The following is a 20,797-nucleotide window of genomic DNA, read 5'->3' as shown; positions in this document are numbered from 1 at the left end:
AAGAATGGGAGGGATAAAGAAACTGAACCAACCTTTGCTTTCTAATCACCAGACTCAACATGTCACTTACATGGGAACAACCAATGCATCTTAAAATAATGACCATAATCTTTCCAGAACAATAGGCCATGACGATTTTCCTTAATTCCTAAACAATTATTTAGAGATGAAGACTGCTAGCTGAAAGAGAGGGGAAAGGGCATATATATTTACCCTGGCATCTGTACAATGTTTCTGAACTTATCATTCAGTGCCAGAAACCAGAGAGTTGAGAATATTGGAACTCTTTTCCACAGGGATGATTACTCTGGAACTCACTCTGGTGTACCGCAGTTGAGAAATACTATATGTCCATGTTTTCTGGGAATTGTGCCAAAGTGTTTCCTCACACTGACATCTATCAGGTGGCAGTTAAATCCAACATCTGTCTCTCTAACCAACAAAAGTAGCCTGATCTGGGGTGAAAAGATGGAAATGACACAAATACTCTAGTTTGATGTGAAAAATTACTCAAGAAATCACCAAGGGATGATAAATCACTAAACAATTCAAAATAAAAAGTCCATCTTTTAACAGGATGATTTAAAATTCAATATTGCCAACCTAGTATCTAGTTCAAAATCTGTTGTTCTCTATTTTGTGACATGAACCAAGACTTCTCTAAATCTCATCTGTAAAATAGGATTGGTTGACAAAAGCCTATCATTGTTGTTTGTACTTTATACTTGAAGAGGATAGGATTGCCCTGATGACTTTACAAGATTATGGTGAAGATCTCATGAAATGCTATGTGTGAAAGTATTTGGTAAGTTATCAAATGAGATACTAAAGTAAGGATTCTATTATTAATAGGACTTATGAATTTGTATATGGGTCTAGTTTTTAGTCTATCTTTTTATTATTATAGTTTTTTTTTTATTTTCAAAACATATGCATGGATAATTTTTCATCAATGACCCTTGCAAACCTTCTGTTCCAACTTTTCCCCTCCTTCCCCCCACCCCCTCCCCTAGATTAGTCTAGTTTTAAAAATTAAAAAAAAAATAGTGTATACAAACTATTCCTTTAATACATTAATAAACCCTGGTTTTCAAAGAATAAATTTAGCTAAAAATGACAGAGAAGGGAAATCTATAGAACTTGCCTTCCTCATTAAATCTGTCCCTCCTCCAAATTCTATTAAGGGTAATCCCATCTTTTCAGTTACCCAGATTCAAATTGTTCATCCTATGTAACTACTCAACTGCCAAGGCTCATTGATTTTCACACAACCTATCTTTCTCTCATTCTATCTGTTGATGTAACCTCTCCTCTAAGGTCATCACCTCTCAAAAGTTGTTTACTGTAAGTCTCCAAACTGGCCCCCCTGCATTTAAGATCTCCTCTTTTCCCCAAACCCTTCACCACAAAACTGTCAAAACAATATTCAAAGGATCACAATATCGCAGTATTCCACAGTGTAATGGAGAAGGCACATACAAACAACTACACTCCAATAAAGAGATAGGATAAAGTGGAAACAAACAACAAAGGCAAGATTTTAAACATTAAGGGGGATTGCTGAAATGGGATTTTACTATAATTTGAAAGTGAAAAAGAGAATAGTGAGAGACTTCAGCCAGAGAAAATGTCAGGATAGAATGTCTTATCATAGGAACAATAAGAAGACCAGTGTCATTGGTTCACAGAATATGTGGGAGGGAATAATGTGCAAGATTACTGGGAAAAAAAGGAGGTGATCAGGTTTAGGGTTATGAACATCAACCAGAGAATTTTCTAGTTTATCCTGGCAGTAACAGGGAACCATTGGAGTTTATTGAAGAGGGGAAGTCTTTCCTGTCATTGGGACTTAATTATTTCCTGAACTGAATTCCCTATCTGAGACTGGGTAAATTTAAACTTGAGTTAATAATAAAGACTTTTACACCAATTCTACTACATAAATTTGGAACACTAGATTTTCAAATATAAGAATCACAATTCCTGAATGGAAAAAAAAAAAGTTTGTCATCAAAACTTTAAGACTAACTATTACCCAAGTGGTTCCAGTAGTAGAGGGAGGGGCAGATACTCTGTGCAATCTAAAGTAGGTCCCTTTCTGAAACTGGAACAGAGTCTAACTAATTTTAGTAAGACAAGTGAAATAAGCCACAAAATTAGCAAAACTTTTAATTTATTTTTTTTATAGTTAGATACATTTTTTAAAAAATGAAAAATAATAAACTTCTAGATTTCCAAGAATGTGTGGCTTTACATAACTGCTGCTAGGTTAGAAAATCCAAAGCAATGTATAGGATGGAAAAAACAATCTTATATATGCACAAAGTATTTAAAACATCCAAAATTAAACAAGCTCTCAAGTTGCAAAAGTCCTTAGTTCTAGATTAAAATTCTTCAGATTAGCAAATGCTGAAAGTAGCATCTACAAGGAATTTTATTCCAATCTCCAAAATCAATAGGTCAACTAAGTCAGATTTATGAAATAACATTACACAGCAAGTAACTCATGACCATTATTTTATAACAACACAGATTTCATTTGCCCTATTTCCTAGTGTTTTTTTGTTTTTGTTTTTGTTTTTATCTACACCAATGGTCATAATGCAGAGCTTTCTCCTTTGGTCAAATACCATTTTTCCTCTCTACTCATGCGTAAATCTCCAACAGTTTTCTAGGCATATCATTTTTGGCTAAGGGATATATAATATAGCACTTTAAGAGACCTCGCTGTTAGAAGGGTATTTACAGTTTTCATGTAAGCTAAAGCTTTGGAAACGACCTTATGGTTCAGTAGTCAACAAACACAAAAATGAGCACAATACTGCAAGACTGACAGTCAATGAAGAGAAGCATTAAAAGGCCTGTCAGGGGCATGACCCATCACTGTGCCCTAAGACATTTAAACCAAGACTGAATCATGGAGAAGGAAGTATGCCATAATGAATAGTCATGCGCTCAATACTCATAAGCACGTTAGACCATACAAAGGAAATCAGTTTCTTGCAAAGCTAATTTTTATGATTCCATGAGACAGCACCAGGTTTTGCAAAAACCTTCACCTACACTGCCACTCCTTGTTTCCCTCCACCCAACTGATTCACTCAGGAGCTCTTAAGATAACCTCCAGTGAGATTTGTGATCTAAATACACAATAAAGAAGTTTGAAAAGGTAGGGAAGGGAGAGGAAGAGCAACAATTTCCAGAAGCTCCTTGCTATCTGTCACAAGGGCTTAGTCAGATTTTTCAGTTAAAAGATTAGGTCCTTTACCCAATTTTCCAAGTTGTAAATATATTTCTCTTTATAGTAAGTCAAGTCTCTAGGAGATTCCTCTAAGAAAATGGAATGACAATGAGTGAAAGACAACAAATATGCTATCTTCTATACTAAAGTAGGTATTGTGACAAGAAAAGAGGTTATCTTTTAAATATGATCTCATTAGGTTTTCTAATTTTTATTGCTCTCATGACTGATCAAGCACAAGTTCTAGATGATATTTTTTTCCCCAAACAGTAATTTGTTTTAGGTATATATTCCTTTTCCAATAAATATATGTACCTAATAGCAAAAATACATATCTGTGATCTTGTTCTATTATCAAGGTTTCAGGTGAATATTTAAGGGATCATAAGGAATTATGATTGGTAGACAGATATAGGAACAGAGAGGGAAACCCTTTAGAGATATGGAGGGCACCAACAACTATTAGGCACTATTTAAATGTTTATGTGATAAGTGCCTTGGTTATGAAATGAGCTGGAAATTAATGACAAACTTACTTCTTGAAAAGAGACTGTGAGCTCCTTGAGAAGAATACAGTGCCTAACACATTTGTTGGTGTTTAATAAGGAACAATAGCAGCAGAAGCAGTTTTCCTTCTCCTCCCTTATTGATTCAAGCATTTTGCTGTCCTAGGATTGAGCTCCCTGACCCTCTCCCCTTTTCAACAAATAATTCTTTGTATTTTCTGGGTCTGCTTTTATCAAATCATCGCCAGAATTTTTTTTTTTAAGCTATAAGGCTCTCTTTTGCTTTTTAAATTGGCCATTTCTTTTTGACACCCCTTCTTTTCCCCTATCTCCCCTTCCCATCCCAACATTGAACCCTCCTTTTTAAACAAAAATAAATAACCACAGAAGTAAAACTAGCTGCTGGACTTCTTGCTGGGGTAGGTGGGCTGTCTACTTACTCCAGTGAAAAACATAAAAATAGTATCAATGTGAGTAATGAAGAATCAATCTAATGAGAAACAACTTCATCAAGTGACTTCATCTATCCCTGAAATGCGCAGAAGCCCATAGGAAATAAGAAGGGGGGCTACCAGAAAAAAAAATAGCAATATAGGTCAAAGAGTAATAAGCACCTATTCATAATCTTAACATCTTCAAAAGACAGAGAGGGTGTTAAATAAAAATAACAGAGGACTTGATTCTCACCGGACTGCACCACTTTGAGATATCTCTGACTTTTCCATCATGCTCTGGGAAGCTCATTGCTTGGAAAACTCCATCACCTTGCAAGATTATATTAGCCTTGATGGTCCACTTTATCACTGCTCTCAGTGGCTTATATTGAAAGGTAGGGCCATGAATTCCAAAACCCTTATTTAAAAAGGGAGTAGTGCTCAGAACATCTCTTTATTTCTTACTTGACTTCACTATACTGGGCCTTTCCAACTTCTCTGCCATGTTCCCTTTATTGGGTACCTCCACTCCACTTTTTAGCATCCCGTATGCATTTTGTCTTCTCTTCCCCCGATAGAAAAAAACTCCCAGATGTCAGGGACTTTTTCTTTTGTATTTGTAGCCCCAGAACTTAGTACAATGCTTGGCATGTGGGAGGTACTAATAAATGTTTGTTGACTGACTGGATAAGCTATTCTCGGGGTTTTTAGAAGGGAAAGAGAAGGTAGAGTAAAAGGAATAAACTAGTATAGAAGGAAGAAGAAGGGGGTAGATAGAGCTTGTCATTTCTCATAAGTGGGATCTATAATAAAAATGTATTCACAAACTCATATCAGATTTCTATCTTGGGGAGCAGAGAGGTAAATGAGGGAAGAAGAAAAAAATCGGAATTGGAAATCTTACAAAAATGAATGCTGAAAAGTATTTTTACATGTAATATAAATATAAATATAAAAAAGCAAACATGAAAGAGTAATAAAGACATCATCAAAGGGGGTAAAAAGAGTATAAACAGAAAAAAAAAGGGAAGAAGGAGTGGGCATCATATAGATATAGACATAGGTATGGATACAGAAATAGATATTCTTTACCAAACTAAGCAAAGGAAGTTTGAACATACATACAGACTCATATTCAAATAGACAACCACACAGTGGTTGGATACATAAATTCAAATTAAAAGCAAGTGTTGATAGGAGGGATTGGGGTTGGGAGGGAAATAATTAGGGAGAGCAGTCACAAACAAAACAAACTTCTTGATCCTAAAAGGAAGATGGGGAGGGTTACAAAAAAAAAAAAATAAAGCAAAGTAAAGGAATTAAATCTAAGGGTAAGGGATAGATGCCCATCAATTAGGAAACGATTAAAGAGATTTTAGTGTGTGAATATGACATAGTAGGATATAAGAAATGTTGAAAGAAAAGATTTCAAAAATTCTGGGAAATGTGAATTAAAGAAGAAAAAAGTGAGCAGAAAAGCAAAATTTTTTGGTTATTTTGGTTGACTGGGCTGATGTTACAAAAATCTCTTGAGTTTTTAATTGGGAGATGGAGTACGCAGAGCTGATGACATGAGAATATAGAGATTAAGGGGAAAAAGAGAACAGCTATTAAAACATTTTAAAAGTTGCAGAGAGAAAGGAATGAAATTCAGAAAAGCATAAAAAGGATAATTTTGAAAGTAAAGTACTGAGTTCATTATATAAATTTTAAAAAACAAGCTGTATAGAACAGAAATTCATGGTTTCATATAAAATTATCTTTTTGTTTTCTACTTGGTATGTAGAAATAATCTTTTTGTTTTTTGGTATTTGCTAAGTTCAAAATTAAATAAACTAAAAAACCAGCTCACATAGTTTTAGCCTTTGATAATACATACCTCATTCTCTACCAGTAGTTCCTAATACTTCTATGAGGGGAAAGACAGGAATGTTTTGGCACTAGTAGAACATTATAATTAAATATAGTTAATGTCACAGGATTTAAAAAAAAAACTTAGATTTGCTATTGATCTTTTCATGTTACTCAATTTCTATAATATCACTAGAAAATAGAAAAGCAAAATTCAAATTACAACTGCTGTGTCCATCCTCAGTCTTACTAGAAACAATGGGAATGGTGATAATGGGACCAGTCTCTCTGACAGGATAATATCTCAGTGGAGAGAATACCAACCTTTTAAATTCATCAGAAACAAGTAAGCATTCCTTCAAGCTTCTGTCTTGGGTCATTTCCACATGGGAACTTAAATGACCTCTTTCCCCCAACAACCTATCAGTTATAAAGTCCAGGAAACAGAAGGCTTCATGCTTCAGGCAAATAAAAGCATTGGTCCTGTTTGAAGATACTGCTTATGTTTCTGGTAACTAGGTGTAAGCACAAAATGTAACACATGGCCAGAGGATTAGCAAAATCTATGAAAAACATGTGCAAACCATGTTCTGACTTTACCCAAGAGCAATACAATACCCTGTCCCTTGAGAGCTTAAAAAAAAAAAAATCTTTTTTGTACTGCCCTGGTACAACAATGAACTGCCCATGCTCTCCAGGAGAGGCATTCTTCAGATTCCAAAGGTTTGTTTCTAATGAATTTCCTTTAGAAATATAGTCTTTGTTTTTGCTCTCTACAAAGGGGTTGCATTAGGGGGTAAAGCAAACCTATAAGCTCTTACTGTGGGTTCCATACCAGAAAGTACGAGCACACTTCCCAAAGTGTGCATATGCCTGTTATTTTTCATGTTTTGTTGAGCTTCAAAAAGGCAGGTGCAATAAACACAATAATAGCACTCCAGTCCTAGGCAGTTACAGTCTTAGATTCTAAAAGATAGATTGATAAAAAAAAAAAAAACAAAAAAACAAAAAAACCAACAAGAGGATTGTTACATTTAAAGGTTAGATTATTTTCTTCCTTTCCTAGAAGATCATATTAGTGGGATGAATTCAGAATTCCTTCCAAGGAAAAGGGAGTCCTTAGAATCATGGAATATCAGAAATCTCAGGAGGCAGCTCAAGAAGGGGAAAGCTCAGGGGCCAAGACAGGCAGCTATTAGGCAAAAGTCTTCGCTGCAAAAAATCTGATCTAAAGCATGAAGAAGCATGGGGGATAAAAGGAGGCATTTAGCTAACAGGCCTAGGCAGAGCAGAGAGATGGAGACAAGGAGTGGGAGGAAATGAGAACAGAGATGCAGGGAGGGGCACAGCCCTGAGGTAAGAATGAACTTTCTGAATTTGACATGACCAGCAAGGTAAGGATAATTTATTTGGCAGGCACATTCTGAAGACTTGAATGAGAAAAATAAGTGAATATGCATTCATCTGGTCACTACCTATTAGTCACTATATTCATGGCTCCTATTTTACTAATATTCACAATATTCTACTGTGAAATATGCCATAGCGGCTAAGGGGCCAACCTCCAAGAAGACCTTGGTTCAACCCTTCTCTTATACCCACTGATACTAGGCAAGTCTTACAGAGAAATAAGTCTTTAAGGCTCTAATTAGCAAAAAAAAAAAGGGTTTCTGCTTGCCTTGGCAGAAGTAGTGCCTTCACCTGAAGTTCCTTATAACAAACCTTTTAAACTGTAAGTCTTGACCCCACACGGGGTCTCATACCTGAATGTGGGGGTCATGCAAATATAATTTGTTATCAATAAATGTTTGAGTTGTATATCTATATACATGGGGTCAAATAAAAATTTCTTGGGCAAAAAAGGGTCATGAACGGAAAAAGTTCAAGTTCTGTCTTTTATCAATGAAAACACAGGTATGGTCTAGTCTCCATCCCTAATCTATTAAGTACATACATGCTAGATTTGGGAAGCCAAGAAATGAAGATGATGAAAACTTATTCCTATTTCCAAGAAGCTAACAGAGACTATATACAACAAAGAGTGGCAGTGAGCTAGGGAAGGGGGTATTCTGGGAGGGAGTTGCTTCTATTCAGAGCAAAGATTTTGATAGAGGGAGCAGTTAGTTAATACTGGAGTTACTGCATACAGCAAATAACAGGGAAATTAGGAAGATCTGCAAATGATGCAAATTTGGAAAAGATGACAGGAAAGATAGCACCAATAAATAAGGAAATATAATTTGGGGGCATATGTGGGGGGAGGGAGGTGTGGCTGAATATCTCACTTTTCATACTATCATCCATGATGCACAAACAGGAAAGTAAGTGCAATGCAATGAAGTCATTTTATTGCATTTAATTACTAGAAATCAAAAAGGGAGTGGGAGTAACTGTCAACTCTTGGGGGCCTGGAGTGGAGGAAGGCAATGGGAAATTGGCCAAATCTCTTTTCCATATTCCTAACAGAATGACATTCAAGAACAAAACCAAGGAAGAATTTCCAACTACATTACAGCCTTTGCTGAAAGGAAAGCACGGTGTGGACAAAAATGAAACATCCTAAAGCCTGTAGGATTCAAGTATCCATATTATTCCAGATTCCTCAGTGGGGCAAGATGGGGTCTGGAAGTGCTAACTAGTGCAGATTGAGAAGATTGCCCTCCAAGGTATTTCTAACTCTCAGAAAACAAAGTCTGTTATTGACCCCAGGGCAGTACACTTAAGCACAAACATATTTAAACACACTCTTAAGACCCAGCTGCCTGGTTAGGGGTAACTTCTTAAGTTACAACTTAATGCAGTAAGTTACAACTTTTAGAAATCCATCAATCAAACCAAATTAGTACCTGCTCTATTAGGGCTACACAAAACCAACCAAACAAAAAGACCCTCAGAAAAAAAAACAAATGGTCTTAGTTCCAAAATATGCTTGTAGAAGAACTAATTGATTAAACTATGTAGAGAAGGGTTCAAAATATCACCTCTCCATTAATCAAATTTTAGGCTACTTGGACATAAAGAATTTAGTTATAAAGAGACAGAAAAGATCAATATTTTCTTGCCAGAGATACTGAAGTGGTTTATTTCCTTTTCCAGGTCATCTGATAGATGAGCAAACTGAGGCAAACTGGGTGAAGTGCCTTACCCAGGGTCATGGTAAATCACTAGCGAACTCAAACTTGAACTTATGTTCTTCCTCACTTGAGGTTTAAAGCTCTATTCCTTGCACTATGTCCTGTGAAGCTGCCCCACATGTGAACAAATAGGAAAAAAGAAATTGATTGACTTCACTGATATCCAAGTAGAGGAAGACATTTCTTCTAATTTATTTTAAGTCAGCATCTTCTCTAAAATTTAGTGTTAGAAAGTTACCTGGAACACGAGGTGTTCAAATAACTCGTCGAAGGTCACAAAGACAGTGTTATAATAGTTAGAACTTGAAGGCAACTATGTGGCACAGTAAATATTGCCAGTTCAGAGTGAGGAATACCTAAGTTCAAATGCACACTCAGATACTAATTAGCTTTGTAAACACTTGGGCAAGTCACTTAACCTGTTTGCAGCCACTTCCTCTTTTGTAAAATGGGGGAAAATAACCTACCTTTTGTGAAGCTATCTACCTTTTGTGAAGCTCAAATGTAATAATAATTGTAAAGTGCTTGGCACAATGCCTGCCACATAGTAAAAGCTATATAAATGTTAGCTCTTATTATTATTGGTATTATTCCTAGCTTAAAGGCAATCATGTTTGGTACATGTTTAATATCTGGATGTCTGAAGAAAAAAATAATCTATGCAGGACACATTTTTAAATTTAATTTACATTATTAATATTTTCTCCATCATTTTCTTTAATCCATTCAAAAAACAAAACCTAATTTGTAGCATGTGATGATTTCCCAGATGTAAATGCTCATAATAATAATTTAAATTTTAACAACATCTCTGGTAAGAGCTGAATCTAGCACACCTTTGCTTAGGAGTAAACTTTCTATACATTTCACTACTCTATATGTTTTATTAGTAAAATAGGATTCATAATGAGCCCAATGCTTATGAGGAGTGTATCTTATAATAGAAGGAATATAATAAGATAATTAAGAGCAAACAAGAAATCATACAATTGTGTGGAGAAAATATAGTGTCATGGGTCATCTGTATATTACTAAGGGAAGCATTTAGTTAAATAGAATAAAATAAACTATTTAATGTTGTGATTATTTTCTTAATGAAAATAACCTGCTGGTCTAACTTAGCATTCTTCACTTTTCTATTCATCCCCAAAGAAGTCTGCTCCCAAGAGTAGCAACTGAACTATTGAACTGAAATTGCCCTGAGGGATAAAGTAGGAAAAAGCAAATGCCAACCCAGTTGAGAGGTGAAGGGGAAGGAGAAAGAGAGAAAGAGCGGAGGAGAAAGTACAAAGGGAAAGGAGAGACAGAGAGACAGAGAGACAGTGACAGAGAGAGAGAGAAGAGAGAGAGAGAGAGAGAGAGAGAGAGAGAGAGAGAGAGAGAGAGAGAGAGAGAGATTGATTTCCAGTGGAATGTGAGTGCTTTGAGATAAAACAGTGAAGGGGGGTGTGGAGAATGGGAAGTTTCAAGGGAACAACTCAAATGTCAGCATCAGTCAAAATCAAAAGAGCATGAAGAGCAAGCTGTACCATCTTTGCTACTGAAGGACAGGAAGTTCAGGCACTCCACTCAATCTGAAGGGTCTAATCTTAAAGAATACAGACTTTAGATAACTCAAATCTTGAAACTCCCATTTCCAAGGACTAGAATAGTTCTGATGCCCCACCCAACAGAGCCCCTGTAATAATGAAATTAAATGGTGAATGAAACCTCATTGTTACATAATTCTGGAAGAGGAAATCTGGGATATCTAAAAATACAGAGATGATTTGGTCTACAAGATGACAAGTTAGCATACCAGATAGCTAGGTGAATTGACTGGTTATCTTAGAACAAAATGTTCTTTAGGGTTGTCTTACTGTAATAAAATTTTAAAGTTAGAAAGAAGACATCTTATTCTTTTGACTTAACTAAATATTCCCCATCTCCTCACCCCTTTTCAGCTTTCATTTCCCTTAAACCTGTTCTTACTCATTGACTCAAAGTATCATTTCACTCTTAGTTGGCCGTCAGAATCAGGTACTTATTAAGGAAAAGGTTAAGATGTGTGGAATTCCTTAAAGTCCCAATACTAAATGGCGCAATCAGCCGACAGTACAATATGCAAAGTTGTGTCAGGCAAAGATACTGAGCATTCTGGGAAAGAAATGAGATCTGGGTAGGAAAGATACACAGAAGGGTGTTGGCTCTCTAGAGAAGGCTATCTCCAAATCCACAGGCACCATATCTAAGCCAATGAAAGAAAAGGAACACTGGGGATGAGACAGGCCTTCTGGAAAGAAGAGGTTTAGAAAACTTTGGACTAATCTTTATCAAAAAGTTACCAAGTTAATCATTTCAGATGCTACAACTAGGGAAGCAGAAATAAGCCACATATATTAAAAGAGGAGGATAGCACTTGGGGAAGTTAGTCTGAATATAGAGTGCCAAAATATAAATTCATTTCATGTGTGTTAAGGGTTTACTTACTAATTATTTTAAGGAAGGTGAGACATTGTAGATTGCCTTTGACAAAAAAGTATTAGATCTCCTTATATATTTTCATTGTTTAAAAGATGAACTACTCTAAATTTTTCTGGAAATATATACTAATAAAAAATTAATTATAATGCATATGAAATCAGGGAAGTCATTGAAAGAAACCATAGGCAGTTCAATGAATAGCATGCCAGGCATGGCCTTGATTTCAAATCCACCCTCACACATTTGCTAGCGATGGGAAAGTCACTTAACTCTGTTTGCTATATAGTTACCTCATCCCAAAAATGGGCTGAAGAAGGAAATGGCAAACTACCTCAGTATTTTAGCCAAGAAAAATCCACAAGAGGTCATAAAAAGTTGGACATAAGAAAAAAGGATGAAACAACAAACAGTGGGGCAAGATTTGAGTAAGCAGGACAGATGCCTCCAAATTCGATAAATGCTAAAACCCTCAAAATTTGTAGGTTCTAACACAAAAGTCTTACTAATGAAAAGGATAGAAGTCTGTGGATATCTTTACTCATTAGAAGTAGAGAGACTGTGCCAAGCATTTTCATTCATTTATATTGTTAGCTAGGTGGCACAGGGCCTGGAGTCAGGAAGACTTATCTTTCTGAATTCAAATATAGCTCCTGACAATTACTATTTATGTGACTCTTGACACTATTTGCCTCAGTTCCTCATCTGCCAAATGAGGTGGAGAAGGAAATAGAAGGAAATGGCAATCTACTACAGAATCTTTACCAAGAAAACCCCAACTGGGATCATAAAGAGTGAAATATGAGAGCAAATGATTGAATGACCACATGTAGAAAGATGAATTCACAAGACTACAGGGCAATTTCCATCTAAACCCTGAGGCTTGATTCAGGGCTAGATAAGGGTACAACTCCCTAATGATAAAAGGAGAGGTATTCCAATAAGTAGCAGCTCTAGCTATAGATTACACCTAGTGCAAAGAATTCCAAGAAGACTAAACTATATACAATGAATATCAAGACCAGTCAACCTGACTTTTCTTCGTCAAGACTGGAGGTAGGAGAAAGGGGAATTGAGATTATTCCACAGGTTTCAGACTGTTTTCGACATCTTAACCTAACACATAGTTATTTAAGTTTCTCAGGTCTGACCAGAAATTATACAATTTCTTAGAAACCCCTAGGGCAATCACAGAATTAAGCCATTTTCATAGATTAATAGATTTAAAGCAGGAAGGGCTTTTAGAGATCCTTATTTTATAGATGAAGAAACTGAGTCATATTAAGTGAAATACCAAAAAAGTATATTATACAGAATTTGATCTCTGGTCCTTCTAATTTAACATCCAGTGCTCTATCCACTGTACTTCCTACACCACAAACTCTTCAAACTCCTGCTCATCAGAATGACCCGATCCCAAGTGAGAATTACTTGAAGCCAAGAACCAGAAAGCAAATGGCCAGAATTCAAGGGAAACTTATTTTACTCAATGTGATACTTCTCTATCAACAGGTGTAAATGACAGGGATAGGAGGTGGTAGTGAAGAGCCTACTGATCTTCAAAGTCTGAACAAATGGGGGCCAGGTGAAGACTGCTGACAGTAATCTGGATTCAACCAAAAAAACAAAAAAAACAAAAAACAAAAAAAACCCAGAGTTTTATGACTCTAGCAGTTTAACATGGAGCATAAATTAAAAGCACACGTCCAATGAGAATTCAAGAAGCTCCCAAGTTTACTTCTTTTGGAAAAGTGGTAGCTTCAACTCAACTCCAATTTATACCTGCATCAGTACAATTTAGTGTGATGCTCAGTGAGCTTGATGCTTGAGTGGCACAGCTCAAACAGAAGTAAAAAAAAAATCAACATGTTGAAACTTCTCTATAAATATTACATGACAGAAGGACAAAAGCACAGAGATGTTATTTAAAAGTCACAGCTTTAGAACTGCAGTCTGGCTGTGCTAGGAATCACTGAAAAGATAATGATGATTTTAAATCTCTCAGGGACATCTTGTGACTTTTTTTTTCCTTCCACAAGAATAAAGCATCCAATTGTACTGAAGTTGACCCTGTATTAGTAAGTACTAAGAGTGTAACAAAAAAAATCACAAACTGCATTTTCTTCCCCACCCATATACCCTGTGTTGTTAAATCTGCCTTTGGGCTGTACAAAGTTTCAGGTACATTAATAAAGTGATATTTTATTTACTGTCAGCTTCTAGCACATCCCCACCCCAACAAAATGTCCACTCTGAATACTGTAATTGAATACTGAATACTCAAGATAGCGTGAGTTTACTAAATTTCAAATCTGATTAACCTACACTCTATTTTCTTAGCCACATAATATTATTTTAGTGTCAGTTTTGATGTAAGCAAGTTGTTTGTATTTGAATTCTTTGGACTGGGACATCTACAAAAAGCAGGATAAATTTCAGCTTTACCTTTCTTCTATGTATGTAACTGTGGCAAGAACAAAATCCTCCAAATTCCCAGTTACCCAAAATATTCCTTCCTCAACTTATATCAGCAACCTATCTAAGCTGGAACTTTCTGCTACCTGTGGCATTAGCTTTACTTTGATTAGGAAAAAAATACTCAAACAACAACTCTTTTTTAAAAAAACTCTTTTAAAGATAAAAATGCTATGAAATAAAAAGGCCATCCTTGTATTCATAACAAATGTCAGCAAACTGGTAAAAAAAAAAAAAATTGGCAAAGTTATGGCGACCTGCCTCTTTAAGCATACTATGAAATAGGCAAACTTGAGCTCTCTCCTATATAGGACATCTGCTTCAAATAAAGGTCAAATATTTGATCTAGGAACGCTTCTGAAACCCTCTACAAAAAGAATCCAAAGTCCTGATGTCTGGTTGTGTGAAACGGATACACGTTATCAGATCAAAGGTGCATACAGTCAGAGAAGGAACCTCCTGCCCTCCTCCCTCCTTTCTTTTCTCCACACAATTCATCTCACAGGCTGAGAAATACAATTGTGACAAGCACACTCATCAAGCCCCACAATGAAACCTGTAACGATGGTACAAGACTTAAAGTGATAAATGTTTTCCTTGCAGCCTGTCAAACTTTCTTAAAGTGCTGTTCGGGAAACAAAGCGTCCGTAGCTAAAAACTTCATGGCAAAGAAAACTGAGATCGGGACCTCAGAAACGAAAGCATTCACTCTCCAGGCAAACTCCAGTAGCGCTTTACCTTTGTGTTCGGCGAAGCCTGTTTCCACTCCTCAAATGAGGCAAAGTAAAGTTTGAGAGGACAGTCCAAAAATTGGGGTCAGACATATCCATTTTTCTCTCTTTTTCTTCGATCCACTGGAGGTTCAAAGCCGTAAAAAACAAAATAGGGGAGGGGAAAAAAGGTGGGAAAAAAGAAAAAAAATCCCAATTATCTACTCACTCCCTCTACAGAAAATGTAATGCGAACTGTGATCTCAAAAGCAACTTGGAGCATGTATGAGAAGCACGCGTCCCCCTCGGATCCTATAATTAATATACAGCATTTTCTCTAAGGTTCGATAACTTGTTTCCTCTTTGGTCTGACCTCTCCTGTTCACACACTGCCAGCTATAAACAGTAATTACAATAGTTGAGCCCTATGTTCTGCTGAAAATGCTTGTCTCTGTATGTGATTCAGCCCTAGGTACTTTGTCATCTGTTTGGCAGATACCATTCAGGACTACTCAGAGGGGGGAGAGAAAACTACTATTTTGAGTCTTCTCTGTCAGGCAGCTGCTTATCAGAAAAAGCCTACACATCTGAACACGAACAGAGACCAGGGTTTCCTTCATCTTCCCTTTTAACAACGAGACGAAAAAAAAAAATGTAAAGCCAATTCCTTCTACCTTTTCTTTTTCTTCCCTTTTAGGGGCAAGATCCTAAAAAAAAAAAAAAATCAGCTAATCTTTGAGGAGCCTTCTCCAGTATTTAAGTCGGGTACCATTCATCCCAACCCCACTGTCTGTGAGGGAATAAAGATGGAAGGAGATACTTTTGTACCGAGAAACAGATTAATTTCCTTAATGTCCCTAAGACGGAATTCACATAACAAGCAACTGGGCTTGTAAGGTTGTGAAGCAAACATCTCAGTAGCAGGGATTTATGGGAAACAGCATTCAGAAGACGGATTGCTATCCTCACAGTGGTAGCCTCATAACACGTTACACTCAGACATCTTCCTACTCCTTCAACTCCCCACTCTATAACAAGGAATGGATTATCCTCCCCACAAAAAGGAGGGGGGCGGATTTTACCAGGACACGCAAGGTAAAGCATTATTTCACCTGTAAAGGTAATGTGATTCATTCAGGAGTGAAAAAGGATATAACTCACAAACACCCAGGGAAACTCACAATTACAACTCCCCCCTTCCCCCTCCCCATGAAATCAGTGATGGGTCTTTACTGAGAAGCTGTCTTTTTCATAGAAAAACTAGGCAAATACAGTGCCTCACATTTAGTGCCTGAAGTATAAAACTTTTGGTGAGCAAAATTTCAGTTTTTATTCATACCAATGTGATTACATAGTACATAATTGTGAGTCTGTCATAAATCAGGTAATGCAACAAGTCATGTACCTGAAAGCAAAATCAAAAGATGCAAAAATTAGAGAAATAATATTTCTTCAAAGAAGGGAAAAATAAGTTGATTTTCTGCATCATTCTGAATTTTAGAAATGTGAAAAAAAATCATTTTTATATTACAAAAACTAGTAGTGGATTCATGAATGCTCAGATTGAAAAGGATCTTATTTGTCTATCTTTGGTCATTTAACCTCTTGGGCCTCAGTTTCCTCACCAGCAAAATCAAAGATGAATTAAATGTCATCTGAGGTCTTGTCCAACTCTGTATCTATGATGCTATGAATCATCTAGTCCTGTTCCAACATTTTGAAACATGAGGAAACTAGGACTCAAAGGAGTAAATGTTTTGCCCAAGGTCACATGGGTAATTATTTGTAGAAGAAGAATGACAACTCAAAGTTGCCCAACTCTCAGCTCAGTTACCCCTTCTAGCATACATAATACACTGTCTTCTGACTGGGTCAACTATAGAAGCATGGGACAAGGGAGATGTTACTTGGCAAGAGTTCCTGTGAAAAAGATCCTGGGGATTCTAAGGATGGCAATTCATTTTAAATCAACAATGTCACAAGGCAGCCAAAATGTTAAAGCCATTTTAGACTATGTGATGTTCAGAATAAAGAAGGAAGCTGTTCTATGGATTCTCCTCTGGGTAGATCTAATATGGAAAACAGTACTCAGTTCTGAGAATCAGATTTTAGAAAAGATGTGGCAGAAATGTGTACAGAAGAAGCAGATTAGAACAGAGAGACAAAGAATATAGAACAGGAGGAAGTAGAGACATCCTGGTATGGAACTTCCCCTCCATAGGTGCAGATCACAACCTGTTCATAACTTATAATAGAGGAAAGAAGATTTAGAAGAGGTGATATATTTGTGGCCAAACATCTGGAAGGATGTCATGCAGATAAAGGGTTAGACTTTGCTTGGTCCCATAGGATAGAGATAGAAGCAATGGATTAATTTCCCCACATCTTGGATATCCAAAAGTAGAATAGGCTACCTCAGGATTCTGGCAGCAGATAATTCTTCCCTCATCCCAATGATGACAAAGGTTGGACTGGTAATAGGGGATGTTGCAGAAGGAATTAACTGGTATAGATTAGACTAGAAATTTTCTAATCTTCCAACTCAAGATTTTGTGTGTCCCTGCATGAATATACATAAATAATATATCTTTAAACAGCAATGCAGTAAGTTGTGACTGTCAGTATGAGAATTTCTAGTAAGTAGTAACTCCCTTCACTGATGCAGCCTAACCTGATAGGTCTAAAAATTATCCTCTAAGAGAACTGAAGTTCAGAAAGGTAAATTATTTGCCCTTTGTGACAGAGTTAGTAAACAAAAGCTGCAGAATTTGAACAAGGACATTACTAAGTCCAAGCCCAGCACTCTCTACACTATATCATGTGGTCTCTATAGTAATGACAATATAACAAAAACATTATCTTAATGATTTAGGAGTTATAAAGTGATCTACATGTATTATCTTATTAAAGTACTTTATTTAGATGTACTTTATTTTTAATATTATTTTGATTATTTATAATGTGCTTTACTTAGCTGAACTGTCTATCAAAGATTTCACTTACTTACCAATTCCTCTCTCCCTGGTACTGTCTTCTGGGAGAAAGAAATTGGTGAAGCACAAACTCAATTAGCCTATCTCATCTGGCCAGACCCAGACTGAGACCAGAACAAGCTCCACATTCTCTTCAGCCAGCCATTAACACTACTTGGTGACAATCCACCCTATAGCCTCTGGCTCGGATCCTTTCCTTCTCTTAGTCTAAGGATAATGAAATATATACAATTATTCCTGGAAAAGAACATGTCAACTGCCTTCCCTATGTGTCACCTTACCATCCCTGGAATTTCCCTGACACTCCTCCTTTCCCTGGCCACTTCTCCCATATGAATGATCATGACCATTAGAATGAAACTCTTTGAAGAAGTGGCTTATTTCAGTTTATATTTGAATACCAGCTTATTTTGTGCCTGTCACAAAAATAAGCACTTCCTGAATGGTTTTTCATTCATTCAACCTAATTGTTATGTATTATAAAGAAAGTAATGGCATGCAGATGACTCATGAAAACACCAAAGAGAGTAATAATTGTATAATGTTATTGATAGAAAGAGATAAGATACATGACTACTTTAAAATTAACAAATGGAACTTGAAATGTTGGCTTACTCACCTCTGGAGAGAAATACTGGGAACAAATTCACTCCCAGAACTTTCAACACCATTCTATGAGAAGGGAAGTATAGAGTAGGGGAAGGGTGATACATTGCTTTGGGGAGCTCTTTGATCTTAAATTTTAATCATCTCAATGATAATAAACATAATTATAACAACAGATACACTTGATGAGCACTTTACAGTTTTCAAAGTGCTTTCACACAGACTATCTACTTGGATTCCCACTACAGGGAAAGTACAATACTTGCCAATGAGAAAACTGAAAAATTAATTGCCCAAGATCACACTTTGTGTGTGTGTGTGTGTGAATATATATACATATATATATATATATATATGTAGATGAGGAAACTCCAGGGTTACATGTCTTATCCAGGATTTTTGGATACCGACAGCAATATAGATTCAAAAATCAAAATCCATAGCCTACTCCATGTACCCATAAGAGATTATATACAATAATTTTCATATTTAATACCTTATTATTTAAAAGATATTAAAACTATTTATTTATAAATATAAACAAAAAAAGTTAATTTGTATCTAAGGCTGGATTTAAACTCATGAAGATGAGTCTTACTGAAGACTCTTACTAATATCTTTTTCAAATTTAACATTCCCCTAAGGCCAGCATTAGGTTTAGAATCAAGCTAATAGGGCTATATCTAAAAGCACAAGATTAGATAGAATATTGGGGAAAATCATTTGGCCAATGAGAAGTTAATAATGAAATCATCCAATATTTCCTTTCCTTAGGGATTCCTGTGTTCAGGTCATACTGAATATCTCAATTGCCAAAGAAGGTGACCCTGCATCCTTGATACCAGGGGAACACAAACTTTGACCAGACTTCCAATCCTAATTTGGTGATAAGCTGTATATTTGTGCCTAAGAATTAGTCTAGCTAAGTTCAGAAAAGGGCATCACCAAAAAATTGGCCACAAGGCCAATCATTTTTTGGACCCTGACAGCAATATAGATTCAAAAATCAAAATCCATACCCTACTCCATGTACCCATAAGAGAATATGTACAATAATTCTCATATTCAATACCTTATTATTTAAAAGATATTGGAACTATTTATTTATACATATTTTTATATTTATAAATATATTTATAAATTTATAAAAATAAAAAAAATTATATTTATAAATATAAATAATCTGTTTACTTATGGTCACTCTAACTTGTCATAGCATCACATGATTTAGAGTTGGAAGGAGCTTATTGAACATATAGTCCAAATCCAATTATTTTGTAAATGGGGAAACTGAGGTCCAGAAGATAAAATGACTTGCCAAAGATCACATATGTCACCATACAGCTAGAATTTGAGTCTTTTTTTTAAAGAGGCCAAATGAAATACATTTTCTAAGACATTATATTGAATATACAATAAGACTTTGTTGAAATTTTACAAATTCCTATATAAAAAAGGAATAAATAGGATTAAAGAAGTAATCAAAGGGGCAGCTAGATGGCACAGTGGATAGAGTACTGGCCCTAGAGTCAAGAGCACCTGAGTTCAAACCTGACCTCAGACTCTTAATACTTCCTAGTTGTGTGACCCTGGACAAGTCACTTGACTCTAATTGCTTAGCAAAAAATAAATAAATAAAAAAATAATAATGATAATCAGCAAAAAAAAAAAAATAATAACAATCAAAGGAAGATTAAGAAAGGATTATATTATACATTCCTTGAATCTAATCTAATCAACCCTCATCATGGCATAGTAAATAAAAGTTGAACATGGAGTCAGGGAAACCTGGATTCAAGCCTCACCTCTGACCTCTGTCTGACCTCGGGCAAATCTCCCACTTTCTTACCATCCCAGATGATTTGGTACAGAGCTTCCTCATTTAGCATGCCCTATAACAATGAAATCATCTTAAAAAAAAAAAAAAAAAAAAAAAAAAAAAAAAAAAAAAAAACCTTTAACATCCATTACGTACTTTAGAAGAATGTTGGGTGTATCAAAAATTTAATTTGAGAAAAAAGCATGTATGAGGATCCAGAAAGACAAGTGAGGTAAGACAGGACTTATCAACCAAATCAGTACGAGTAGTGAAAGGAGATGATAAATTCACTCAGTCATTTGAGATAAGAGTGGGAGTGAGTCTGAAGCATAATTTGCCATCCAACCTGTTTGACTTGCTTTAGGCATCTATGATTCCAAAGGCAACAAAGTTGGTAAACACAAGAATTAAAACTGTCAGATTCTCAAAATTTTCTACCCAAGAAATAAATTTTTGCTGCCAGAAATTACAGAACAGTTAAGATGAATTTTGCCAAGAATCCAGTGGCAGTCATGTAATTGGTTGGAATTTATTATAAATTCTTAAAAATCCTCAAAACCTCACTCAT

At 35.9% G+C, this 20,797-nt stretch overlaps 1 protein-coding gene across 6 annotated transcripts in view; it reads right to left on the bottom strand.

The window, feature by feature from the left end:
* Positions 1–20,797, bottom strand: part of MAST4 (microtubule associated serine/threonine kinase family member 4) — an 802,919-nt gene that overhangs the window by 188,874 nt on the left and 593,248 nt on the right. For 2 of the 6 annotated variants that reach the window (XM_051991558.1, XM_051991569.1), the window contains exon 1: positions 14,840–15,266. The exons of the other annotated variants lie outside the window; for them this stretch is intronic. In XM_051991558.1, coding sequence (XP_051847518.1) covers positions 14,840–14,931 — 92 coding nt within the window. In that variant the 5' untranslated portion in view covers positions 14,932–15,266. Of the gene's footprint in view, positions 1–14,839; positions 15,267–20,797 lie in introns of those variants that run through there. 6 annotated transcript variants of the gene reach the window in all.

This window comes from Antechinus flavipes, chromosome 1, assembly GCF_016432865.1.
Source record: "Antechinus flavipes isolate AdamAnt ecotype Samford, QLD, Australia chromosome 1, AdamAnt_v2, whole genome shotgun sequence".
In the NCBI taxonomy this organism is placed as follows: Eukaryota; Metazoa; Chordata; class Mammalia; order Dasyuromorphia; family Dasyuridae; genus Antechinus; species Antechinus flavipes.
The sequence above is the reverse complement of the archived record's forward strand: the minus strand, read 5'-3'. Positions and strand labels throughout refer to the sequence as shown.